The 27,841-nt window shown below is 35.7% G+C and overlaps 1 protein-coding gene and 1 pseudogene across 7 annotated transcripts in view; one reads left to right on the forward strand and one right to left on the reverse strand.

Annotated features, from left to right (window-relative positions):
• The window catches only part of CEP85L (centrosomal protein 85 like), a 246,856-nt gene that overhangs the window by 164,581 nt on the left and 54,434 nt on the right, over window positions 1-27,841 (forward strand). For all 6 annotated transcript variants that reach the window (XM_032274943.1, XM_032274944.1, XM_032274947.1 and 3 more), the window contains 2 exons: window positions 12,679-12,800; window positions 21,440-21,557. In XM_032274943.1, coding sequence (XP_032130834.1) covers window positions 12,679-12,800; window positions 21,440-21,557 — 240 coding nt within the window. The remainder of the gene's footprint in view (window positions 1-12,678; window positions 12,801-21,439; window positions 21,558-27,841) is intronic.
• Window positions 25,873-26,538, reverse strand: LOC116549385 (annotated as a pseudogene). Its single transcript, XR_004267840.1, has one exon. The product of XR_004267840.1 is annotated as a ubiquitin-conjugating enzyme E2 variant 1 pseudogene (transcript).

A 27,841-nucleotide genomic window follows, 5' to 3' on the forward strand; every position in this document is an offset into this window, starting at 1 on the left:
AATGAATCCGTAAATTGCTTTTGGCAGTATAGGCATTTTAACAATATTGATTTTTCTTATCCATAAGCATAGGGTGTTTTTCCTTTTTTTTGGTGTCATCTCTGATTTCTCTCAGCAGTGTTTTGTATTCTCATTGTAGAGATCTTTCGCCTCTTTTGTTAGTTGTATTGCTAGGTATTTTATTCTTTTTTGTGGCTGTTGTCAATGGGATTGGGTTCTTGAATTGAATGTTATTGGCATATAGAAATGCTACTGATTTTTGTCCATTGATTTTGTATCCTGAGACTTTGCTGAAGTTTATCAGAACAAAGAACTTTTTGGCATAAACTATTTTCTATGTATAGTCTGCAAATGGAAATAGTTTGACTTCTCTCTTCCTATTTGTATGCTTTATATTTCTTTCTCTTGCCTGATTGCTCTGGCTAGGACTTCCAGTAATATGTTGAATAGGAGTGGTAAGAGGGAGCATCCTTGTCTTGCTCTGGATGTCAAGGGGAATGCTTCTAGCTTTGCCCATTCAGTATGATCTTGGCTGTGTTTTTTTTTTTATAGATGGCGCTTATTATTTTTAAGTTTATTCCTTCAATGCCTAGTTTGTTCAGGGTTTTTATATGTATCACAAAATATTTTTCTTTTGATTGTTTTCAACCATTTGAAAATATTAATTTCGTTTTTAGTTTTCAGGCTATGAGAAAACAGACAGTGCACTGGATCCCTGCTCTGCATGGTCTCTTTTTTAGAGATGTACTAAAGTGGGCAATATGATTTTGGATTTGTTTATGTCCCCATTTATTCTTAATAGTTGTTTCTCATGAGATGTACTATTAAATATGTAAATATTTATGATTATTTTATCTTCATGGTAAATGTTATCTTTTACCTTATAAAATAAAGTTTTACAAAACTTTATTTTCATTTAAGGATTTTTTTGGCCTGGATTTGATTATATCCAAGAGTGACACTGTCAGTCCTGCATCTCTTTTCTTCATGTTAGCCAGTATTGTGCAAGAACGTAGTTTGCAAGCCACAGTAGCTCCTGATCTGATAATAAAACAGAAGAAAACATTAACATTTATATTGGGTTTCATTTTCAGTACTTTTAGTTTGAACGTTTTAAGGCAATTGCACTTGGCTTTCTTCCTTTTTCACAATCATGTATTAATGTGCTACTTTTAAAGTTCTAGATAGCTTCGACAGTGCTATCTCGAACTTTGAAAGTAGGTATTTATGTATATTCAGTGTTGCTATTGCATCATAGAAGGGAAAGGCTTTTTCCCCTCACTGTTTTGGGCATAATACTTGGAACTTAGTGGATAATTGATACTAGTAAAATTGTGTAAGTTGTCAGCCTGTGTGATACATATATAAACCCTCATCAAATGTTTAATTAAGAGAAGATTTTGTCTTATAAATAAAGACAGGAAACCTTTAATATTTGCAGACACTTTAAGTTGACAATTTTTGAATGATAACCTCTCTGTAAGATTGTAATGTGGAAATGTGAGGAAGAACCAATTTGAACACATCTAATTCCCTTATCACTATTCAGCCTTTGTTTAGGACTTTCAAAAGATAAATGGTTCCAGGGTAGACACCTGATTTTTTTCCACATTTAATGCAAAATGATTCTGTGTTATTTCTATCAGATTTTCTTTTAGCCCTGTCAAGACTGGAGCCTAAACTACCAATTATTAATGAAAATACATTTTCATTCTCCCTTTTCTATATGCCTTTAGTAGTGTATAAGTTGTTTATAGAGAATGTAAAATCATAAAGATATAGTTGCCTTCCTGTTTGAGACTTCACAATATGATTTTTTTATTCTTGAGTTTTGCTAAGTACTTCAAATTGCATTCTATAATTTCATTTACTATGGTATAGACAATGGCTTCATTATAGAAACCATTGTCTTTAGAGGGTAAAATGTCTCCATAATTGTCATTTTAGAGGTAGATAGATATGCATGGGTTTAAAAAATTACTTTTAAGTCAACCTGCAGCATTTGGTAGGATGTCAGGTTTTGTTCTGTCTTTTAACTATTTTATGAATCAGGGTTTTAAGTTTAGTAGGAAAGACTATCATAAGGAAGACTGCTACTAGTTTGGTAATTTTGTTTACTATATTGTATCTTCTTAATTACAGGGAAAGGAATTCTTTCTCTTTATTCCCTTTTTCCTAGTTTCAGAGCTTAATTTCTGTTCATTTTATTTCTAAAGGGTTTAGATTAAGGGAGTTACAACACAGAATAATACATTCTAATGTTTTGTTTTATCTATATTTTTGCAAGTATTTGACAAGTGCTTAGCAGTTCATCCTGCCAATGGTTCAAAGTGCTATAAAAGCAAGTAGTATTGTCAGTTGCCCTTTCTTTTTATGCCTAGTTGTTTGTCTGTTTAATCTTTTTCTTGATGCCGAGAATGTTAAAAAGAAAAAAAAAAGATAAGCCTTTTTCTTAAGGGAATTGTCAGCCATGGGAAAGCTTTTTTAGCAGATGATTTGTGAATAGTAGTGCTCATGTTTCCTTGAGAAGATCATCATCTGTTGCCTAGGTACTTGTCTTACCGAAATAAGCATAAGATGTATAAGGGGCAAACATAGCTTCAAATAATATGGTATTGATCACTGCTGATGTGTGGTCATCAGAAACAGAGAAACCTATTTTAGATCTTTGGAAGAGGAGACCAAAAATCCTTAATCTAGCTGAGAAGTTTTTTGTTAGGTATGATGATAATATACACAAACCAATACCTAAAGTACATATCAACTGTTATTAGGGTTTAAATAATGTATAACTCGGTATGTAAATAAAAATAGATATTTATTTTTAATCTCCAAGTAAATGAAATATTAGTATTATAAATTATAACATATTTAATAATTCACCACATCATTTTAAGCATTTCCAAATCCTATGTTGAGTTTTGGAATTAGTGATAATGCTGTTTTGTTTAGCTTTCACTAGCTTTAATAAATTCCTGTTTGAGCCACAGTTTGACAAAAGAGATTTTATCAAATGACTTACCCATTAAATTGGTAGTCAGTAGGTAATGTGGAGTTTTAGTAATTAGAGATTTTCTGTTAATATCAGTTGTTTATAGTGTTAAATTTTTTCTTGTTGTGTAAAAACAATCACTTTCAAAACAGTTTTCTAGTCCTTATGATGAAATTTGGAATACCTAATTAGGCCATAATGTCAGAGGGAAAACCCCAAAATTGGGGTTCAGCCTGGGAAGCCACATGGGTTCTTGGCTTTAGGCAGGAAGGAATTCAAGAGCAAGCCGACAGTATAGGGAAACAAGTTTATTAAGCAAGTAAAGGATTGAAAGGGTGGCTGCGGCATAGGTAGAGCAGCCCTGAGGGTTGTTGGTTGGCTATTTTTATGGCTATTTCTTGATCATATGCTAAACAAGAGGTGGATTATTCGTGAGTTTTCCAGGAAAGGGGCAAGGAATTCCCAGAATTCTCCTTCACCTTTCAGACCATATAGGGTGACTTAAGGATTTTGCCGTGACCTTTGTAAACTGTTAAGGCACTGGTGGGAGTTTAGTATGCTAATGTATTATGATTAGCATATAATGAGAAGTGAAGATGACCAGAGATGACTTCCATGGCCATCTTGGTTATGGCAGGTTTTGGCCAGCTTCTCTACCCCATCCTATTTTATAAGCCGTGTCTTTGTGACTTGTATCTTGTGAAACCAGTCTTGCTGCAATTCTATCTCAATAGAAGCAGTGGAACAATGTGGTGCGTAAGATCAGATGCTCCTTTATTGGGCTGCCTGGGGTTAAATCTTAGCTCTGCCAACTATAAGGTTGTATGTAGCGTTTAGTTGGGAAGAGTTTGCGGGATTGACTTGTACAAGAACCAGCTAATCAGAAAGGATGCCTATTTATGGATGGAGCGGGGTCCTGAAGGTCCCTTGTTACGCTGGGGAATAACTTATTTGCTTGATTATCTGGCCTTCTGGCCTGGGCAGTGAAAGAGACAGTCCGCACGGTGGTGTAAACAGCAGTTAGTTACCAATCACAGTGAAACTACTTCAGTATTCTAACAATTAACATATCTGTACTGATGCACACTGGCTGAATATCAGCCCTTATTGTATATTAGGCAAAGGAGAGAATGAAATTCAGAGGCAGATCTCTGACTTACCTGCCCTTGTAACACTATGTGTCACTTTTGAAATATCTCCCCATCTGACAAAGTATGTGGTTTCTTACTGACTGATCTGTATCCTTAAGTCTATTCGTCCTATCCTGTCTGTCTCCTGCATGAAATATCCCATCCTAATATTACTTGACACTCATCTCAAAGAGTTAATCTGTGACTGGTTGATGTCATGCAATTAGTGGTTTATTTTAAAGGTCTTATTAGTAGCATTTTTGGAAAGTAAAGGATAAAAATAGTACTATATATTTGAATTCTCTTTAAGTTGCTTTGTGGTGTTTATACAACACCTCTTGGTTTAGCGAGAAACTTATGTTCCTATTTGATTTACCAGTTATACTAGGTTCCTAGAGATGACAGAACAAAGTATCACAAATGAGGTTGCTTAAACACCAGAAATTGTCTCATAGTTCTGGAAGTTGAAAGTTGGAAATCAAGGCGTTGGCAGAGTTGGTTCCTTTGGTTGACTGTGAAGTAGAATCTATACTATGTGTCTCTCCTAGCTTTTGATGTTTTATTGGCAATCTTCGGCTTTCCTTGGCTTGTGGGTGTATCATTCCAATCTCTGCTTTCACATGGCATTGTCTCTGTGTCTCTTCACATAGTCTTTGTGTATGTAGGTCCAAAATTTCCCCTTTTGTAGGGACACCAGACATTGATTAGGCCTCACCTTAAGGACCACATCTTAGCTTGACTCATCTGCAAAGACCCTGTTTCCAAATAAAATCACTTTCTGAAGTTTGTTACAAGGGGTTAAGACTTCAACTTATTTTTTTTTTTTCTTTTTGTTTTTGAAATGGAGTTTTGCTTTTTTTGCCTAGGCTGAAGTGCAATGACGCTATCTTGGCTTACCACCACCTCCGCTTCCCAGGTTTAAGTGATTCTCCTGCCTCAGCCTCCCGAGTAGCTGGGATTACAGGCTTGCACCACTACACCCAGCTAATTTTTGTATTTTTAATAGAGACGGGGATGCTCTCGAACTCCTGACCTCAGGTGATCCACCTGCTTCGGCCTCCAAAAGTGCTGGGATTGTAGGCATGAACCACCACACCTGGCCTTCAACTTATCTTTTTAAGAAATACAGTTGAACCCCTGATACCAATATATTTTAAATGTTTGCTGCTTTTTCAGTGGAAGAAATGTAAGGATATCTGCCATGTTAGTTTTTATCTTTGGTTTAATTAACTATCTGAAACCTTTCTTAAATTCTAAGCATTTTTTTTCTAAGTGATATAATTCACACTGGAGACCAGTAATCATCCAAATTATCTACTTAATAGATGGTCATATTTTCTATGGATGTACTTGATACTGTTTTAGAAAAAAATTGGGTTCTTGTCATACAACCAGGTAGGATTAGGCACACAGACACACTGAAGGGTGATTAGAGAGGAATTTATTAGGTGAAAAGGAAAAACAAAAAACTAGCACCAAAGCAAGATGGAGTCCTGCTAACAGGCCCTCCACTTCACAGATTGATTCGCAGGTCACCACCTGAGCTGAAGGGAGCAGGCTCCTCCCCTGCATAAGGCAGGAATTCCCTGTGGCTCCACTCATTTCCCTCAGTGTGCATGTCGGGCTCCAGTCCACTCTCAGCATGCCTAGATAAGCCCTGGGAAGATTTCCTCAATTGCACAAAAGCATCTGATGTGAACCCTTGTGGGATGAGTCAAAGATGCTCCAGGGACCCCTCTTTATTTGCCTAGGCATTTGGCTGTCTCAATCCCTTCCCTAGAGAAGTACGTCTAACTTCTTTAGAATAAGGATAAGGATGAAGACATCCTATGATCCTAACTGCTTCCTGCTGACAGGGGGCGCTGTTTTGGAAAAAGGCAGTCAGGGCTCCCTCAGAAGCTACTCTAAGGGTCCTTGACAAAAGGAGCCATTGTCTGAGGCTCTGATTGCATGACTGTTTGGAGTTTGATGGCCTGAAGGAGGTAAGACACAGGGTTATTAGAAAACATGTATTAAAATGATATAAGGAGGGGCCAAGGACAGCTCAGAAATCCCGTTTTTTTACCAATTTGCTTGGGGAGAGGGAGGCCAAAAACCTGGCCAGCAAAAAAAAAAAAAAAAAATGTTTACTCTTTTGCTGTCATGTCAGGCTTCTGGGTTCCTTTCCCCTGAGCCCAATCCTAAGCCAACCAGTTTAAGGTTTGGGAAATTAACTCTTCCTAGTTTGGAGGATGTATCTGAGGGGAGTGTCCCATAGTATGGAGACACAACTACCTATCAGTGAAGAGAGGACAGAGGAGGAAAAAAAGAAGGCATTTTTTTAGTCCCAGGGGTTCAGATGTGTTTGAAAGGGTTACAGACTGAAGATCAATGGTTACTCATCTATAAAGAGGGGAGCAGACATCCCTGGTTCTTTTCTCTCCCTAGCAAACACCTGGGATACCTGAGCGGGTGGGAGGGGGGAATGAGGCATTTTTCTTTCCTTCCTCTGTCCTTATGTCCCTGAGTCCTGGCCACTGCGACAGGATGCCATCCATGGGTGTCAAAGTGGCTTTCACCCATGTTAATGGAGGCCTAGGGAATGAGAGTATCTGCTCTTACCCACGTATACCCTGGCTCCCCTGCTGTCGTTAGCCTTTGAATTCTCTAGACCTCATTTATGCCATGGATACTAGTGTGCTCTTTATCCAGGAAACAGGAAACTTGGCTGAATCAGCAGGGATTGGTCACACTAACCTGTGCTGTGCCTTTTAACTTCTGTTATTGTCTGCTTCTGGATCCCTCAGATCTAGCTTTCTTTCCTAGGGCTTTGATCCAAAGTTTGGAATTGAGTTTGGGATAAAAATGTGTCTTGGGTTGTTGCATGGACTTATTATTATAAGCTGAATGCTAAGGTGAAGCTGTGGAATTGAGTCCTCCAATAAGGGAGAGAAAAGGATATATTGTGACACGCCCAGATAACTGGTGGCTATAGTTATTGCTTGCTAAGATTTGAGTGCATGGGGCTTGACTTTGGTTAGCTCCTTTTGCCTTACTCTCCTAAAAAGGAAACTTGTGGGGTGATGGATATCCTGTTTATTCCCATCACCTGGCAGGGTAATTGCTCAGAACTAGAATACTGATCCAGATTTCTACATTACCCATTCATTTTGTTCTTTCTGAGCTGCAGCTAGAGATTGCTGGGTGGTTCACAGGAAAAAACAGGGTTAGTCTAAATATGTAGGCAAAAATTAAAAACAACTAATGAGTCTACAATTTAATGACAAATGTATATGTTTTGAAAATCATGATAGGACTGAGTTGTTTACAAAATAGACTTTAGCCTTATACTTGGCCTGATTATTTCCATAAAGTGGAGCAAGAATGATTTTTTTTTTACATAGGCCTTTTATTTTAGACTGGCTTTGGTGGAATTCTGTTCCATAAGAAATCTCAGATAAGACCTTTGAAAGCTGAGCCTAGCCATGTGTTGGTATCCTCAAATACCTGTGAGTTGGGTGATCCTCTCCTTGTAAGGTCCCAAGATAAAGTTGGAGCTCCTGGGCCTGTCAGAAAGTGACATGCTTTACTTACCACAGGTCAGGAACCCTGTACATGGACTGCATAGAGAGGGATATGGTGCTATTTTAAGGGACTTTTATCAGCTCTGCAAGTCAAGCTTGACTCCTTAAAGGGAAGCATACCTTTCCAGTCAAAACCATGATAAAATAACCAGTTTCTGTCCTGTTGCAAAAGAAAATAGATGTTTATTGCACTGATAGAAACAACTATATTGCCATGAGTTAAGAATACTCACAACTAGTTTCCAAATTCTCGAGAAGCAAGGAAGAGAGAGAATAATAATGCTCCAAATTGTGTTCACAGAAGTATACCTCTCCCAATCATGAAAGTCCATAAATAGTTCAAAGTAAAGTTTCTTTGATTCTGAAAAACAAAACAAAGATCAGCAATATTCTAAGTAAAAGTCAAAAAGATTACTCTAGTTTTCTATTAGTAGTCCTTTCAGTTAACTATTATTTTGCTTGATATTAATGAACATTTCAGTTTTTCACAAGTCCTATACATTTTTCCTTTTTCCAATGTTACAGTCTCTAAAGTTATCAGAAACCTGCATTTGAGAGCACCTGTCAAAGTTATATAGCTGATTATAAACCATCTTTTGAAAAGGATCAAAACAAAACAAATGTTATCTGTGGATAACAAAATGTCCAGGGTAGTTACAATGAGAAACATACATAACAACCTGAATTATGATTGATAGAATATACTTTAGACATTAGAATTTTAGAAATCCCAGACAGTTTTGGAACATATATTAGTATTATTCATCAAAATGTAACCTGAAGAAGACTGAACACTATTTTGGCAATCCCATGTAACTAAACATGTCAGATAATCCTGTTTACCTCTCTTTCAGATCCTCCGCAGGCCCTCTGTAACATCCAAAAGCCAAGCATCAGGAAAGACAGTTTTGAAATTGAAAATTGATTTTCGGAAGCCTGTTAAATATGTTAGACATTTAAAATACTTGATATTATGAAATAGATTTCCAGATTGCCACAAGTTATTTATTTTACCAAAATGATGACTTAGAAATTTAAAAAAGCAAAAAACCTTTTAAATATCTTTACAAATTTTGCCAAAGAGCAGATTAGTATCTTAAGAGTACCTTGTTGCATTTTATTTCAATGTTCCATGTTTAGAAAAACCATATAATACCCTTTTGAATTCAGGCAGTATGTTTACACATGGAATTTCTTTTGCAAGATTAATTTTTACAGTCCTTTCACAACTTGTTTGAACTTTTACCTTTATCTCATCCAATTCAAAACAATCCTTTAACCCTAGCCAAAATTTACATTTCAACACCATCTTATAATCTTTTATTAAAAACATTTGCTGTTCTTACACACCTCACATATAAATTTATTTCCAGTTGTTTCAATTACATGTTATAATGGTAGCTTCTAGCAATTTTTGACTTTAATGTAAAAACTGGTAAATTGTTTTAAGTGCTATAGGTGCAGCCAAGGTTTGACTCCTTCCAACATAATTAAGGGTGTGGTTAGTTCCATATGTCCCCAGGCATTACCAGTTGTGAAGCAGGCAAGCTAAATAGTTCTCAAACCCAGAAAAGCAATTTATAATCTTAAAACATATAGCAAACCTAGTATCTAACCTGCATAATTCAGTTCACCTATTCATATTTTGATGACATCTGCATTTTACCAGTAATCTTTAAGGCTGTTTTTATTTCTCAAAGACTAAGGTCTTGTGAACTAAAAGGTACCACAGCTTTTATCTTCCCTTTAAAAAGTATTTGATCCAAGCATTTCTATTCCTTTAGGCCAATTAATCAGAGCTCTTTTTTTAGACACCAAACGTATAATACATATATAACTACACAGAGAGGCAGGAGAAAACCTAGTCACCATAAGATTTTTCATTTACCAATCTCCTAATTGGATTATTGGCCTTGGGGTGGAGCTCTTAAGAAACAGGGCTAGGAAAACATGTAGCTTTTAAGGCTTAATAAATAGGCATAGGTGGGGCAAAAACAGATTTTGAGAGTTATCTGTTCACTTTTAATTCCTAGGGTTCCGTGAGGAAAACAGAGGTCTCTCCTCTCTCATGCATACATTAAGAATGACAAGGCATGTAATCCCAGCACTTTGGGAGGCCGAGGCGGGTGGATCACGAGGTCAAGAGATCGAGACCACCCTTGTCAACATGGTGAAACCCCGTCTCTACTAAAAATACAAAAAATTAGCTGGGCATGGTGGTGCGTGCCTGTAATCCCAGCTACTCAGGAGGCTGAGGCAGGAGAATTGCCTGAACCTAGGAGGCGGAGGTTGCGGTGAGCCGAGTTTGCGCCATTGCACTCCAGCCTGGGTAACATGAGTGAAACTCCGTCTCCAAAAAAAAAAAAAAAAAAAAAAAAAAGAATGATAAGGCAAAACGGAGAAAAAGAATTCAGTCAACTGAGAATAAAACCTTTTTATAGCAAAACAAGGTCTAAGAAAAGAAAAACATGAAGGTCTTTTAAATATGCCTGTAACTTGGATATCCACTTTTAATTAAGCTGAGTACTCTTTAAGAAAATTCTTTTTTTTTAATAGTATATTTATAAAACAATGCAAATACCATTTGAAATTAGGAAGCATTTCCCATTTTTATTCATAAAATTATTGATCAGAATTGCAAAAGTAGATTTATCAGCCCCAGGTAACAAAACAGGAAATGAAATGTTCCAGAGATGTTCTGAAAAGTTCCAAAGAAATACACACTAGCCTAAAAATCTAAACCATAGTTAAACCGTAGTAGCACAACAAGTTATATTTATTCCTGCATTTTCTCACTAAGTTCTTCCTTATATTTGCCTTTCTCTTTTCCAACTTGTCAAGACTTGGCTTTGCGTTCAAGAATTTTTTTTCCAGTCCTTGTCCAGTTTTAGCCTAATAACCACCACCTTGCTCAGGTGAATGCCCACATGGATGGTTGTGCTGTTGACCTTCTTACACTCCACCCACTGGTTGTAGATGACATATTTCTTTCTGTACACCTGGACTACCTTGCTAATTTGCTGCCCCCTTTGTAGTGTCCTCGAACTACCTGGACCTCATCGTCTTTTCAGATGGACATGAAGCAGACATTGTACTTCTGCCACTGCTCTTTGGAGAGCAGGGATGACATGATCTTCCTGCACATGTACGAGGGGACATCGAAGTGATGTTTTTGGTTTTTGCTGCAGTCCGAGGTCACGAAGGGATTGAACTTCATGGTGACCCTCTGGCTGCCAGAGGCCTCAAGAAAATTCTTTTAATGTCCTTGTTACTCAACATAAGCTGTGCCAAGTAGCCAAAATTTCTGGCTTTCAAATTTTACTAAAGTCTCAGAGAAAGGAAATCCAAGGTGGCTTGTGAAGGGGAAGAGAATCAACATAATAGCAAAGGTCAGACCAGAAAGAACTCATTCCCTAAGCCAAGATTGAATCCTGGCCACCATTATAAAATGGCAGAGGCTAAACAAAGCATTGCCATTTGGTTACATGTCATGCTCCCAAGGAGGTAAAACAAGATGAAGGCCTGCACAAAGTTTGCTATGGACCATGCAGAAAGACATGCAAAAGCACAGCAAATTGGCTACAGCTCAAGATGAACCTCACAAATTCTTTTTGATAATTAAAACTTTCCAGAGACTATAAATAATTCCTGGCCTAGTAAAACTTTTTTTTGGGGGGGGGGGGGGGGGGGGGAGGAAGCTTGCTTAAAAGTTAACTCCTACCTAGTGGAGAAAAGAAAGCAAGCTTAAAGTGCAGGACTGTGTTAATGGCTGACAGGGTAGGGAAAAGGAAAAATTGTTTAAAGTGTAGGGTTGGAAAGATGCCTGGAAGAAGCAGCTCATATTCTTTGCCAGTGGGCTCCTCCAACAGGAGAGAAACTTAGGAGCTGGGGAGCCTCCAGTTCGCCCATCCATCTGAAAAAAAAAAAAAGGAAAAGGCTGACATTCCCAGTCCCTGGGAGTGACATGGGTTGATAGGAGGCATAATTTTCTCTACCCTCAGAAGTCTGAGAGCGAAAAAGAAGTAAAAGGAAGAAAGATTTTTTAGTTTGCTTGTTAGATTCACCCTTTTTCATGTCCCCGTATGGGCCACCAAAAGAGGAAAAAACCAGGTTGTTGTCACACAACCAGGAAGGTTCATGGACACATTGAAGGGTGATTAGAGAGGAATTTGTTGGGCAGAAAGGAAAAAAGCAAAAAAAAAAAAAGTCTCACCAAAGTAACATGGAGTCCTGCTAACAGGCCCTCTACCTCGCAGATTGATTCCCAGGTTACCACATGAGCTGAAGAGAGCAGGCTGCTCCCCTGCATAACGCAGGAATCCACCGTGGCTCCACCTATTTCCCACAGTGTGTGTGTTGGACTCCAGTCCACTGTGGGCATCCCAGACAAGCCCTGGGCAGATTTCCTCATCTGCACAAAGGCATCTGATGTGGGCATTTGTGGGGTGGGCCAGAGATTCTCCAAGGACCCCTTTTTATCTGCCTAGGCATTTGGTTGTCTCACTACGTTGTGAAAGTATTTGTGATTTTGAAATTTTAACGTAAGTAAATGATGATGTGATACATGTCAACTCAAAATCTGAATACTATAGATACTGCTTTTATTTTCTTGTGCAAAGTCTCCCTCCTGCTAATGTTTGTCTAGTTAAGCCATGGCACATTCCTTTATTGTATTACTCCCTTAGAGATTAAGCCCATTTTCAGAAAACTTCCACAAGGTAATGGGAATAAGAGCTGATGTGGTTTTTATAATTGGCCAGGATAAACGTTCTGTTGTCATTAATTCTTCGTTAGACTTGTACATGTCCCTTAGAGCTTCCTTGAAATTGTCCAAGTTATGTTGTATTCACAGTGTGATTTCTGAGAGTATTAAAAAAATCAAAGAGGGAATTCGCTATTTTTTAATGTAAATGATTGGGAAAAGATTAAATGGTATATAAATATTTTCTTTAAATACTTTTAATATACTAATAGCATAAACATGTTTGTGCAGGTTTTAACTGGATCATCTCGTCAAAGTTATTCACCTTCTGGCTATCAGGATTTCAGTAAGTGGGAATCAATGTTGAAAATAAAAGAAGGACTTCTAAGGCAGAAAGAAATTGTAATTGATCGGTGAGTCTATTTTAAAATTATTAAATATTTCAGGCCTACAGAAATTAAGATTAATGAAACAATTAGCTTTGTGTTCACTGCATAGAATTTAAGATCTAGAACCGTAATTATGTATTCATTGATGGCACATCTCTGCCCCTCCTCAATCCCAATCCTTTCAAGAACTACTATCAGAACTGATGGTTGGTTTGTTTATCTGTCATCCCTCCTATTCACTTTAATGAATTATTTCATTATTTGGAAACTCCCCTCTGTCTTTTCTGTACATGTAGCAGGTTAGCTGCAATGCTAATGAGCTATTAGAGCTACAAGACAGTGTTTTTGTTTTACCCTTGAGAACTATCCAATTGGAAAGGTACTTTAAAGCAGTCATTTCCTTTAATGGATGCTAGGTCTGAAGCCACAGAAACTACAAAAATGACAACTGTTTAAAATGAAATGATTTACAGTTAAGAATTATAGCAGTTTTGGTGGACATTCCAAAATGTTTAAGTGTTTGAGTACCTAAGCTCTGAAAAAAAAAATCATTTATACTTAATAGACAGTATTAAGTATTGTGAGCAGTAAACCTTCATGTTACGTAATTATATTTTCTTTAATGTATATTGGTTCTACATCATTTATGTATACTCTTGGGATAATTAAATCTGTTGTGTATGACGGTAATTGGGAAATAATTCCAGGAGGCTTTTTTTCTTAATCAATGTTCTTAATTACTTATTTTCATGTGCTTGCATAGGTTAACACAGTAGGTGTTTTGGCCTTAAAATTCTATTTAGTAGTTGAAATTTCATAAGGTTTTGCTTAGAAATTTAGCAATGTTAATGAAGATCTACTGGAATATAAACTAGACCGTAGACATTTGGGCTTTCTTATTCTCCACTACATTCCCCCAATTGTTTTCTTTTTCTTTTTTTTCTTTTCTTTTTTTTGAGACAGAGTCTTGCTCTCTCCCCAGGTTGGAGTGCATGGTGCCATCTCAGCTCACTGTAACCTTCGCCTCCCAGCTCAAGCGATTCTTGTGACTTTGCCTCTAGATAAGCTGGGATTACAGGGCACCACCATACCTGGCTAAGTTTTGTATTTTTAGTGAAGAGTCAGAGTTTTGCCATGTTGGCCAAGCTTGTCTTGAACTACTGGCCTCAAGTGATCCGCCTGCCTCGGTCTCCCGGAGTGCTAGGATTACAGATGTGAGCCACCGTGCGCAGCCTATTCCCAACATTTTGAGGAGAGCCTGGCACATTCTTTATGCTTAAAATTTGATACTTCCATACTTGATAAATGAAGGATTGTGGAAGAGAGTTTTAATCGATTTTAGAAAAAAGTTACTTAAAAATATTAGTTGTTTTTAGTATAAGTGAATGTTATGTATGAATAAGTACAGGCCCAGTTGGATATGTATTTTTAATATTTACGATTTAATATACTTACAATTTTATATACTTGAAATTAATACTTTTTAAAAACAGACTAAAATTCAGTTTTATTTATGTGAATTTGCCCTCCCACAAACAATAGAAATCAATTGGCTTTTATTTTTTTGAATACCATTCCATTGGATATAAGTTAATAGAAAATATAGAAAATTATTGACATAATCTAATAAAATATATATTTCTCAATTGTGTATACTGTGGAAGCAGACTAAGGAATAATTCAAAATAACTCAAGTTGCTCAGTTGGTTAATTCTTCAGCTAGGCTTATTTATGCATCTATGGTAGCAGGTGGGGGCTGGGTGGCCTAAGATGGGCCACAGCAAGATGGCTTATCTTACTCCATGTGTTCTGTCATCCTCTAGCAGGCCAGCCTGGGTGTGTTTGAGTGGTGGCTGGGTGGGATTCTAAAAAAGAATGAAGCATATGAAGTCTCTTGAGGCTTAGACTCAGAAATGTCCCAACATCACTTCTATTATATTCTGTTAGTCACTAGGCCAGTAGCAGTAGACTTCACTTTTGGACAGTAGAAACAGCATCATGTTGACAGGAGGTATTAGCAATATAGGGAGGGTAATAATTGAGGCATTTTTAATAAATATTCTATACCTAGTATCTTAAATAATCTTTGGTTTCTTTATGAGTTTATTAAAAAGTTTTTGATAATTAGTGCATCTGATATTGTATAAAACAGAAGAAAACTAGCAGCTTTTGTTTCTAAAGCAGCATAACCATCATTTAAAAATAAAAATCTTTGTATATGAAAATTTCTATTATATATATATATAGTGCTTAAATTAGAACCAAATATATGACGTTTCTGTTTTTGAAGAAGCAGATTAGAGTAATGGCCTTTAAAATGTTGATGACACATGTAGAGGCTATTTCAGAGACAGACTTCATGGGATTTGACATCCAGATGAATGGAATTGAGAGGAAAGCTGCTGAACTTTTTACTTTGGGATATGGTGTCAATGATACCTTTCAAATCATTTGACTAAAAAATTCTATGTTGTATATTACGTCTAAAAATATCAGGTTACCTGAAATTACATGAAAAAAAAATGTGTTTTTTCATACTGCATATAACTTTTGTAGTAGAAGCCTGAATTATTAGGTTAAAGCAGAGAAAATGGAAAAAATAACTGCTATAGAAACTGTTTCTAAATGTTCCCTGTCTAATGAGAAAAAGCATTTAGATTAACTTCAAGAACAATTCAGAAAAAAAAGAAACCAGGTTTCTCTATCTTTTTATTTGCCACTATAACCATTTAGGTGATTGAGTAAAGTGCTTGACCTTTTGCACTTCCATCTCCTTAACTGCCTGGGTAAAGGAGTTTTACTACTTAAACAAAAATGAAGTTTTTTGAAAGTTTATCTCATAGAAGTAGAGATTGGAAAAGTGGTTACTAGATTCTGGGAAGGGTAGGGGGAGGTAGCGGATACAGAGAGGTTGGTTAATGGATAGAAAGTTACAGTTAGATAGAAGTTCTAGTGTTCTATAGCACTGTAGGGTAACTAGTAAGCAATACATGTATTTTTTTTTTCAAATAGCTAGAAGGGAGTAGTAATTTGAATGTTAACAGCCCAAAGAAATGATAAATGTTTGAGGTGATGGATATGCTAATTATCCTAATTTGATCATTATATATTGTATACATGTATCTAAATACACATTGTACCCATAGATATGAGTTATGTCAAGGTAAAAATATATATTTTCAGAACATTTTTAATACATAGAAATAAAATTGGTTTTGTATCCTACAATCTAACCTCACTAATTAGTTCAAGTAGGTATTTTGTTTTGTAGATTCAGTAGGATTATCTACATAGACAATGATGTTCATGATTAAAGATGGATTTACTTTTTCTTTTTCAATACAGTCCTTTTATTTATTTTTAGTCTTCAGTCTTTTACCATTAAGTGTGATGTTTAGCTGTTTTTCATAGTTGCATTTTTTAGATTGTGGGAATTCCTTCTATTCTAGGTAGCTGATGAACTTTCAGATGTAAAACCTACCATGGAATTCCTGGGATAGACCCCATTTGTTATGATGTATTTTCCTTTTATATATCTTTGGATTCTATTTGATATATTTTTGTTAAGAATTTTTACATTTATATTCACAAGAGATATTGGTCTGCATTTTTCTTTTCTTGTAATGTATTTATCTGATTTAGATATTGCTCAGGCTGGCCTCATAGAGTTGGGAATTATTCACTGCTTTTTGGGACACATTGTGTACAACAGGTCTTTTTATTTCCTAAAATTCAGCAGAATTATTCAGTGAAGACTTCTGCCCCTAAATTTTTCTTTATTGGAAGGTCAACTACACACTCAGTTTCTGTATATAGGGCTATTTAAATACTTTAGAAATTCTACTTTGAGTTTCATTTGTTCTTCTTTTTCTAACTTCTCTTTTTTTGTTTTTGAGATGGAGTTTTACTTTTTTTTTTGTTTTTTGTCTGAGACATAGTCTTGCTCTGTCACCCAAGCTGGAGTGCAATGGCATGATCTTGGCTCACTGCAACCTCCTCCGGGTTCAAGCAATTCTCCTGTCTCAGCCTCCCTAGTAGCTGGGATTACGGGTGCAATCCACCACACACAGCTAATTTTTGTATTTTTAGTGGGTACAGGGTTTCACCATGTTGGCCAGGCTGGTCTTGAACTCCTGACTTTGTGATCTACCCGCGTTGGCCTCCCAAAGTGCTGAGATTACAGGTGTGAGCCACCACACCCAGCCCTTCTTCTTCTAACTTCTTAAATTGGAGGCTGAGATAATTTGAGAGCTTTCTTCTTTTCTGGTATAGGCAGTTAGTATAATAAATTTCTAAGTTCTTATTTACCAATCTTTTAAAATTTTAATTCATTTGGTTTTCATTTTTGTTCACTTCAAAATACTTAGTTTATCTTTCGATTTCTTTGTTGAGCCTCAGGGTATTTATGGTTACTTTACATAGTTTACAAATATTTCAGGATTTTCTAGAGTTCTGTCCGTAATTCTTCTCTGATTTAATTTCACTGTGGTCAGAGAATATATTCTATATGAATTGAGTTCTTTTAAATTTGTTGGTGCTTGTTTTATGATTCAGAAGATCATTTACTTTAGTAAGTGTTTCAGGTATCTTGAGAAGGATGTGTATTCTGCTTTTGACTTTTGTGGGGAGTATTCTAGAAACTCCTTTTAGGGCAAATCAGATGATAGTGTTTTTGTCTTTTATATTCTCCTGATTTTCTGTCTACTTGTTCTATTAACATCAATTATTGAAATCCAGGTGTTAAAATATCCAATTATAATTGTGGATTTGTCTATTTCTCTGCTTTTCTATCAGTTTTGTGCTTCACGTATTTAGACGCTGCACTCTTAGGCCCAAATGTCATGGCTTCTTAATGAATTGACCCTTTTATTATTATTAAGTTATAATTTTTGTCCCTGGTAACATTCTCTGCTCTAACAATCTGCTTTGGCCTGGCAAGATGGTGCACATCTGTAATCCCAACATCAAGAGGTTGAGTGGGAAGATCACTTAAGGCCAGGAGTTTGAGACCAGCCTGGGCAATGTAGAGAGATTTCACCTCTACAAAAAAAATTAATTAATTAATTAATTTAAAAAATTAGCTGGGCATGGTGGATCCTATATGTAGTCCCAGCTGTTTGGAAAGCTGAGACAGGAAGATGGCTTGAGCCCAGGAGTTCAAGGCTGCAGTAAGCTGCAATCACACTACTTCCTTCCAGCCTGAGTGACAGAGCAATGCCCTGTCTCTAAAATAGAAAAAAATTAATATTAGTCTGCTTTGACTAATATTAATATAGTTACTCTAGCTCTCTTTTGATTATTTTTAGCACTGGTTTTCCTCCTTTTACTTTTAACCTGTTTGTGTTCTTATGTTCAGAATGATTTTCTTTCTTGTAGATGGTATATAGTTAGGTCCTACTTTTTATACATTTTGACAATGTCTGCCTTTTGACTGGGAGTATCTAAACCATTTACATGTTGTGATTATTGATATGGTCACGTTTAAATTTCCTATATTCCTATTTGTTGTTTTATTTTTCTTTTTTTTTGAGACGGAGTCGTGCTCTGTTGCCCAGGCTGGAGTGCAATGACACAATCTCTGCTCACTGCAACCTCCGCCTCCTGGGTTCAAGCCATTCTCCTGCTGCAGCCTCCCAGGTAGCTGGGACTACAGGCATGCATCACCACACCCGGCTAATTTTTGTGTTTTTAGTAGAGATGGGGTTTCACCATGCTGGTCAGGCTGGTCTGCACTCCTGACCTCATATGATTCATCCACCTTGGCCTCCCAAAGTGCTGGGATTACAGATGGGAGCCACCGTGCCCGGCCTTGTTATTTTTTTTCTAATTGTCCCATCTGTTCTTTGTTCCCTTTTGCCTTCTCTTGAACTGAGTATTTTTAATAATTCCCATTGTCTCTTTTATTGGAATATTAGCTACAACTCTGTTATATTGTTAAAATGATTGCTTTAGAGTTCATAATACACTTCTTTAAAGTATAGCAGTCTGTCTTCAAGTAATTCATGTATAATGTGTGTAAGAAAAGTATACTTCCTTTTTTTTTTTTAAATCTTCTAGCCTTTGAGCTATTTTGTCATACATTCTATATCTACAAAGGTTATACAACCTGGATATAAATTATATTTTTTGTCTCTCATTACATAATTTATGATCTCTTAATGAGATTTAAATAATAAGAAAAATATCTTATGTATTTGGCCATGTGGTTATCATTTCTGGCATTCTTCTTTCTTTTCTGTAAATTCAGTTTTCACCTGGCATATCGTTCTTTTGCCTGAAGGTGTTCCTTTATCATTTCTTGTAGTTGAAGTCTGGGGTTGATGAATTCTTTCAGCTTTTAAGTGTCCAAAAAAGATATTTATTTCACCTTTAAAAAACTATTTTCCATGAGTAAAGTATTAAAGGTTAATGGGTTTTTTGTATGATCTTTGTGTTGTTTTTAAATTTTTCCTCACGTCAAAAATTTTAGGTTGAGAGCTTTTAAATTGTAGTACTTAAAATACTTCTATGTCTTATTGATTGCATTATCTTTGTCTCCTTGAATGGATTTATCTTTTTTCCTTCTGGCTGCTTTTAAGATTTTATCACTGTAAACTATTTAGATGTACCTTGGGTTAGTTGTCTTCATCTTTTATTTGAGACTCACTGGGCTTCTTGAATCTGTGGGAGTATAGTTATCAGATTTGGAAAAATTCTGGCCTGTTTTCTTCAAATATTTTTTCTGCCCCCTCCTCCCACCCCCTGCACCTTCTTCCTTCCTTTTTAGGGATTCCAATTATACATATATTTGGCCTCTTATGATAATCTCACAGCTCACTGAGCTTTTTTATTTGTTTGTTCTTTTTTCTCTATGTGTTTCTTTTTGGGTAGTTTCTATTGCTGTTTTTAAATTCACTGTACTTTTGTGCTGTAATGTCTAATCTTTTAATCACCATTCAGTATGTTGTCTTGTATGTCTCTACTTCATATGTTCATTCTTTCTTCTCCTTAAACATATGAATATAATAACTGATTTACTATCCTTGTCTATTCTAACATCTATGTCCGTTCTAGCTCACTTTCAGTTGATTGGATTTTATTATTATGAGTTATATTTTTCTGTACTACTGATAATTTTTTGATGCCAGGCACTATGAATTTTAACTTGTTTTTGATGTTACATTTTTGTATTCCTGAGCTTTATTCTGGGAATCAGTTTTTGTTTTTAAGTTTTGTACTTTTAAGTTTTGTTAGGTGGCATTAGAGCTGTTTTATAAAGGGGTTTTGCCCCATTGAAACACGACTTATCTTATAAACCTTGGGTTTCTCAGCTTCAGCACTGTTGATTTTTTGGATCAGATTTAATTCTTGAGGGTCACTATCCTGTTCATTGTAGTCATTTGGTAGTATCTCTGGCCTCTACTCACTAGATGCCAGGAACATTCTGCCCCAATTGTGAAAATCAAAAATGTCTATGGATGTTGCTAAATATTCACTGGTTTCAAAATTGTCCCCATTTGAGAATTGCTGATGCCCTGGGAATCGTGAAGCTTTTTATTTTGGCCTTTGGGAATAGCTAGTAATTCCAAGGCACCCTGAAGCACTGTTCCCTCTAATCTTTTTTTGGTTGCGCTTCCACTCTACACACACCTTCAGAAGTTTCCTCATGTCTATATTAATTAGCATTCAACCGAATGCCCAAGAGTCATCCAGCACTGTGAACTAACTACAGTTGCCTTGGTTCCCCAGATTCTCAGCTTTGTCTCTTCAATTCAGGGAGACCATCGTTCCTGTGCCGGGGCTTGAAAACACTCCCAGCCAGTCATAGGGCCCACCTCATTAGTTACCTATCTTTAAGAGATTACTGTTCTCAGTTGCCTGTTGGTCAAAGCCTTGAGAGCCTTCACTTCCTATATTTTGTCTTTTTAAAAAATTTTTTTGAGGCAGGAGGGCAAAACTAGTCCCTGCCTGCTACTCCATCTTGGCTGGACAAGGAAGGTTTTTTGTTTTTGTTTTTTTCTTTTTGTAGAGCTTTAAATTATTTGAAAAGTTTTATGTGACTAATCTCTTCTAACTTATCTCCTATTTAGTGTTTTATATATGGGTTTGCTTAAAGGTTAGCAAATTAAAAAAAAAATGATTCCAAGAGAAACAAGGTCTTTTGATTCAGCCGGAAACATATAACCTACTTGTTCCAAAAGTTACTTTGTAAGTAATTTTGGAAAACATCAAGCTATTTGTTTACTCATACTATTTTTTTTATTCTTTAAAAGCTCTCCTTCAAAACTTCATTGAGACTTACTAAACTTTTAAAGATGAGAGATACTGCATACAAAGCTCTTAGCATCATGCCTGACACAAAACAGTTTTAAAGCTTATAAGCATACATATTTACAGAAATTAAAAAACTTGCTTAAGCAAGCTGTGAGTTGTTTGAAGAAAGCAAGGTGTGACTGTTATAATCTGCAAGGAATATTCTAGAAAAGACTACGTTGTAGCAGTACTCTACAGTATAAATTTTTACCTAATTCCATATGTGGTATTTGTTTTAAAGAGGTTTCCTATTATGATTTTTAAATTGATAATACTTTTAAATTCTAATGTAAAATTATTAGGCTACTTAAGGTTCTTCTCTCTATTAGAAAAGTATTACTCATAATGTGACCTTAATTTGTGTTTTGCAGGCAGAAGCAACAAATTACCCACCTGCATGAGAGGATAAGGGATAATGAATTATGGGCTCAACATGCCATGTTAGGACATTATATAAATTGTGAGGATTCTTATGTGCCTAGTTTGGAGGTAAGATTGTAGAGAATTTTGCAGTTGTTTTCGTAGTAAAGCTTGTGTTAATAATATACTTATCTTGTAATATAAGGAAATTTTAAATCAACTTAATGTATTCACATGACTTACACTTATTTGTATATATGTTAAAAGGTGTCCACCTACAGCCTTCCATCTGTCCAGATCGCACACCCCTCTCTACACACATACAGGAACTACTGTCAGTTTCTGGTGTATCCTTCTGGAGTTGATGTATATCACAAGCAGATACAAGTGTGTTTTATCCTTCTTCTACATTTAAAAACTATAAGAATTGTACATTATCTGGCACCTTTTTTTCTTTATATTATATAAAAATTATATAAAACACAATGATTGTTTTCCTATCATTACTTAGGTAACACCCCTTTCCTTTGGTTTTGTAGCTGTGTAATTTTCCATTTTATGGAGATAGCATAATTTATTCTACCTGTCCCCTACTCATCAAAATTTGAGTTGTAAGTTAAATTTCCAGAAGTTAAATTTCTAGGTGTTGTATAAGTTTGTGATTTTTACTGTTACTGTCAAATTGCACTCTAGGAGAACAGTGTAATAAAAACCCTTACTGTCCCACTACTCAACCCTCAGCCATGCTAACAGAGTGTGTTATTAAACTTCTGGATTTTTGCCCTTCTAGTAGTAGGTCTTATATAAAAGATAGGTGGGATTTATCTCCGTATGGTCATATGGTTTTAATATGTATTTCTCTTAAGAGTAACGTTATATTTCTTTTTATAAATTTAAGGACCCATTCATATTCCTTTTTCTGTGAATTGTCTTTTCATATCCTTTGCTCTTACCATGAAATCTGATTCTAATGAGTATTTTATAAATGCATCTCACTTTTACAAATGAGCCTATTTAACCAAACAATGACATCTACTGTGCTAAATTTTGATGTTACAAAAATGAAAAATAGTTGCTGCTTTCATGGATCTCAAAACTTATAGAGAGAGAGACCATATAGGAAAACAAGTTTGTCTATTCCTTCTAAATTTATTTGCATTCACTGTTGGTTAGACAGTAAATGGAAATGGAAATGAATAGAAATGTATGAAAAAATGTAAATGAATAGGAATGTAAATGAGGTTAATTTTGCCCATAAGGAGAATATAGTCTAATTGGAACACAGATTCAGAGTCTGTGAGGCCTGATAACAAAATTTATATGACTGCAATGGCTACGTTCCCTAATTATTACCCATTTTTTTTAAAAGCGCTTTCCTTAAACATTATTTGCATTTTTTAAAAAATGTAAACTTTATATTGGTTTGTTTATTTTGAAAAGAAAACAGAAAGACTGTTGGCATACTTATTGGGATCTAAAGTGAGGCCTGATAATTTTGTAGTGGTATATACTTATATTTGTGGATTTTTGGTGGTGGTGGTATTCTCTTCATTAGGCCTTTATTCCAATATTTTAAGTTAAGTAGAATTGTTTCCTTCATTATATCTTTAAACGTATTGTTTATAAATACTAGAGACATTGGTATATTAAAATCAGAAAATATTGACGAGAAAATAACTGTCGGATTTACTTGAGGCCTGAGGCACTTAACATAGAGATTCCAACTTGCTTTTTATACTTTAGTTATGAATACTTCAAAATTGACTTTTTATAATTTGGTCTCATCTTGGACTTCTAGCACATGATAGCAAGGCTTTATAGTGCACTACTGAGAATCAATAGCATACAGATATTTGAAAACGGTATTTCTATACTATGGAAGTAGTGTATCTTGGTTTGATAACAGCATTTTAGTAGAACCATTCAATTTCTCTTTAACATTCTGAATAAAGGCTTTACTTTAATTATATAATTATCATATGACTGAAAGCATGTAAAAAACAGGTATCTAAAAGATGAAGTAGATGTTCTTTTGACACAGCTTCAGGCCAGTAGAGGGCTCTCCAAGTCAGTGTGCAAGGACAAATAAAAATATTAATATTTGGAAGAGTATGTAAAAGAGGTTGTTAAAAATTATAGTAGTATTTTGAAGTATGTGAGGAATTGAAATATTGTTGAGAAATCTGATTTTAAAAGATGAGAGCAATTCATAAAAGAGAATACAAGGAAAATCTTAAATACTAAATGGGTATGATAAATAATGTGAGATAAACTTTTATCAGTAGATAGATACAGAGAGCCAATAAAATGGTGAGTCTTAAAAGAAACAACAGATGATAATAAAATATTTCTTTAGCTAAGGTTTTTTGTTTTTTACCTTGGATCTTTGAATGATTTAATTTTTTATGCATAGCATTTTGTATAGGCACGTTTTTCCAATCCATAACATATTCATCCTAATTCTGTAGACACTACACAAAGAAAATTATGCTTTTAACAATAATTATTAAAATTAATGTGTGTTTGAGTAAATAAGTAAAATAAAATTAACATTTTAAATGAATTTATAGATGGAAAACTTATTCTTAAGAAGTAACTTCTATTTGCTTATTAAAAATTTGACTGACCTTATAATTAAGATGACCTTGGAAGTAGATATCACTCAGTCTTATAGGTAGAGAATGAGAATCATGTCTTTATTCTACAATCCAAACTTTCTGGATGGTTTTAATGGTAGATTGGTAAAACTGGGGAGTAGTTTGTATTTCTGTTTGTACTTAAATTTCCATCTGTGGTTAAGAGGCCTTTGTGGAAAAAATAAAATATGAAGGACCCTTTTTCTTTCGTTAATTGAAGAAAGAGGCCTCTTCTTTCCATATGTATGTGTACCTTGAAAAGACCAACCAAATAATAATTACTATTAAGTTTCATTGATGCATTATTTCTTTTCTTTCCATTTTATTCTTTTTCTTTCCATTTATTTTTTTTTCTATTTATTTGTTCTTCAATTTTTTTGTTTCTACCACCAAATCTGTACTAATGAACATTGAGTCCCACCATTACAAATGAGCATCTTCAACAAAACATCAAACATCAAATGTGTTAAATTCTGGGGACACAAAAGCAAAGAATGATTTCTGCCTTTATGGAACTCAAACCCTACACAGAGAGTATAATAAAAATTTAGCTATCCATTTCCTTAAAAATTGTTTATCTTAACTATAGATAAGGTTCCATTTATGCTGCAGCAATAGAAATGTGAATGAAGCTCTTTTTGCCCTCAAGGAATGTGTAGTCTAATGGAGAATACAGAAGGTAGTTGCAGTGTGGTGATTCCCACAGGGGTTATGTGTGAAGTGCTATAGTTCCCCAGCTGTGAACACAGAAACTGGTTTTCCAAAGTCCTGGCCAGGCTTCCTATAGGAAGTGATAATCCAGTTTGAGAACTTGATGAACTAAATGAATTGAGCAAGGTGAAGGGGGTGAAGAAATAGTATTTGAGGCATAGTGTATACCATGTGGAGAGGCTTAAAGGAATGAGGAGAAATATAATGCATTTGGAAAATGCAAATTATTCTGTATGGATGAAATGTAATATAAGAGAAAGATAGTGGTAAATATATGGTTGAAGAGATAAGCAAGGGCCAAGTGATACCAATGATCTGAGGTGTAAAGGTTTGCTTAGGACTGGCTCAGTTTATGCCTGATGTGCTAATAAATTTATTAATAGCTCTGTCTTTCACTTTACAATGTATCCTAGTTTGGTTACTCTGATGGCATAATAGAGATTAGATTTAAGGTAGCTATTACTAGAGGCAGGGAAACCATCAGAAACCTGTCTCTGTAGTCCAAAAGTTACGTGAACATTTGAATTTTAAAACTATAGTGGTCAGAATGAGAAGACTGTTGTTTAAACATCTAGATGACCAAGCCATGGTAACATGGGCCAGATTTAATGACATATTTAATGTGGTGAGAGAATGATTGCCTAGTTTGTGATGGAGACAATTGATTTGTTTATGGAGATTACTACATTAAGGATCGGCTTAGAGGAGAAAAATGAGCTAAACTTACACCTTACACATTGTAAATTTGGGGTTGAAGTGAAGAATGAGGGGGATATTTGTGGGTGCAGGTCTGAACCAGAGATAAGAGGTTAGATGTTGTCAGTCTAGGTAGCCTTGGGCATGATCCGGTATTTGAGGAAGGGTTGTTCAGTGAGAGGAAAATGGGATCCAGAACTAGAGACAGGGAACAGCAGCATTTTAGAAGGTAGCAGAAGAGCACAACTTGGGAAGGGACCTGGGGGAAGTTGTTACAGAAAGGAAAGCAAGCAAGCAAGGCTTTTTCCACAGAAAGGGAACAGTTATATAAAACTCAGAGAAGGCAGATAAAGGCTGAAAAGATGTTACTAAATGTAGAAATTAAAACATCTGGCCTCAGATTTTTTTTTTTTTTGTTATAGCACAACTTATATATTTCAAATGGACAAAAAGTTAGTATCATTTACAGTATCTTAAGATAAATTTCCTTTGAATGGGAGCTTCCTTTCCAGTACTTTGAGGTCTACAAGACGTAATTAGAAAATTTACTACTGTGGAAAATGAAGACTGCTTAAATCGAATGGGGGGGAAGGGAAGGGCCTGTGGTTTTTCTTTTTGATTAATTGCTGTAACACTGTCCTTCAGGCGGCTGAGGGAGTTTCATATTTTCTTTAGACATCATTAGGCACCGAAGCTCTTGCAGGACAACTTTGATGCTATATGAATTCTGCCATTTTGCTAGCACTGATATGGCTCTTGGGTCCACCACTCCATTAGAACTATTAACTCCATTCATATTAATTTTTGTTACAAATCTTACAAAGGGGGGTGTTTCTGGGTATTTAGGTCCACATTCTATTTTAAGGCTGTATATTTGGTTTTCATAAATTGTTCTTGGAGGCCCAATTATCATCCCTGTCCATCTTGTAAGTGTCATGTCTTCATCATCTTCTAGACCCCAGCTAGACTGCCATCTCCTACTCCTTTCTGGCCTTCTTTCAGTTCTTCCAACAGTCGGAAATTGCGAGGGACTTTTACTCCCGAGCCCGTGGTGGCTGCCATCTTGTGTCGCTCCTCAGATTTTTTTTTCTGTATGATTAAGTTCACATAGAGTTTCACCTACAGCTTGTCTTGCTACAAAACACATTTCTGTGGTGCAAATTTGCTCATACACAGTTGGTATAGGAGAATGATGTCTGCTTCATTTTCTTGATTGGTTCGTAAGTGCTTTCCCCCAGGTTCCCAGGTGAGTGGAGTTACAGTATTGTGAATAAAATTAAAATATTTGGCCAGCAAAGCAAAAGGCTTAGGATTACTTAACACATCAGCAGAAGTTTTTTCCAACTTACATAAGAAAATTGTAGAAGAGTACCTGCCCTTGGGGTGCTCTTCCTTAACAGGTGCACTTCCTTCTTTATAGACTTTCAGTTCATGGCAGGTTATGTTCCCTTATACTCCAACTGCATGGCAACCCCTGTATCACAGAGTCTACCTATATCATCTGAAAACCCATCAGACCTCTAATTAAAGCGCCACCAGCATTTTGACTCTGTGTGTGTGTGTGTGTGTGCGGTTTTTAAATATCACTGTGACCACCTGTTCAGACTGTCCCAAGTTATCTCCTGAGTCACCGTTTTTGTTAGTGCTCTAGTTAAAATTGCTTGGGTTTGAATGGACTGTTTTTAATCCTATTTGTCCCATATGCCCTATTATTTTTAGTGCATGATTTTCCAGGAATGTCCATATTGTATTATAATGGAAGCACCTGTGTTAACTTTTTAAAAATTTATGAACTTTACTTTTTAGAGCAGCTTTAGGTTCACTACAAAATTGAATGGGAAGTACCAAGATTTTCCGTATCCTCCGTATCTTCACACATGTGCAACCTTCCCCACTGTCAACATTTCGTACCTTAGGGTACGTTATTTGCAATTAGTGAACCTATACTGATACACAATTAACACTCAAAAGCCCATGTTTATGTTAGGGTTCACTCCTGGTGTTGTAAATTCTAAGGGTTTTGACAAATTAGTAATGACATGTATCCACCATTATAGTATCATGCATAGTAGTTTCACTACCCTAACAATTTTCTGTGCTCTGCCTGTTCAACCCGTTGGACCCTTAGCAACCACTGAACTTGTTATTTTCTCTGTAGTTTTGCCCTTCCCAGAATATCATGTAATTGCAATCGTATAGTATATGCTAGTCAGACCATCTCTTTTTAAGCTGGCTTCTTTCACTTAGTAGTATGCATTTAAGTTTCCTCTGTCTTTTCATGGCTTGATAGTTCTTTTTTTTTTTTTTTTTTTTTTGTACTGAATAACCGTTCCTTTTTTTTTTTTTTTTTTTTTTTTTTTTTTTTTTTTA

This window comes from Sapajus apella, unplaced genomic scaffold, assembly GCF_009761245.1.
Source record: "Sapajus apella isolate SASKATOON/1434 unplaced genomic scaffold, GSC_monkey_1.0 scaffold6, whole genome shotgun sequence".
Lineage (NCBI taxonomy): Eukaryota > Metazoa > Chordata > Mammalia > Primates > Cebidae > Sapajus > Sapajus apella.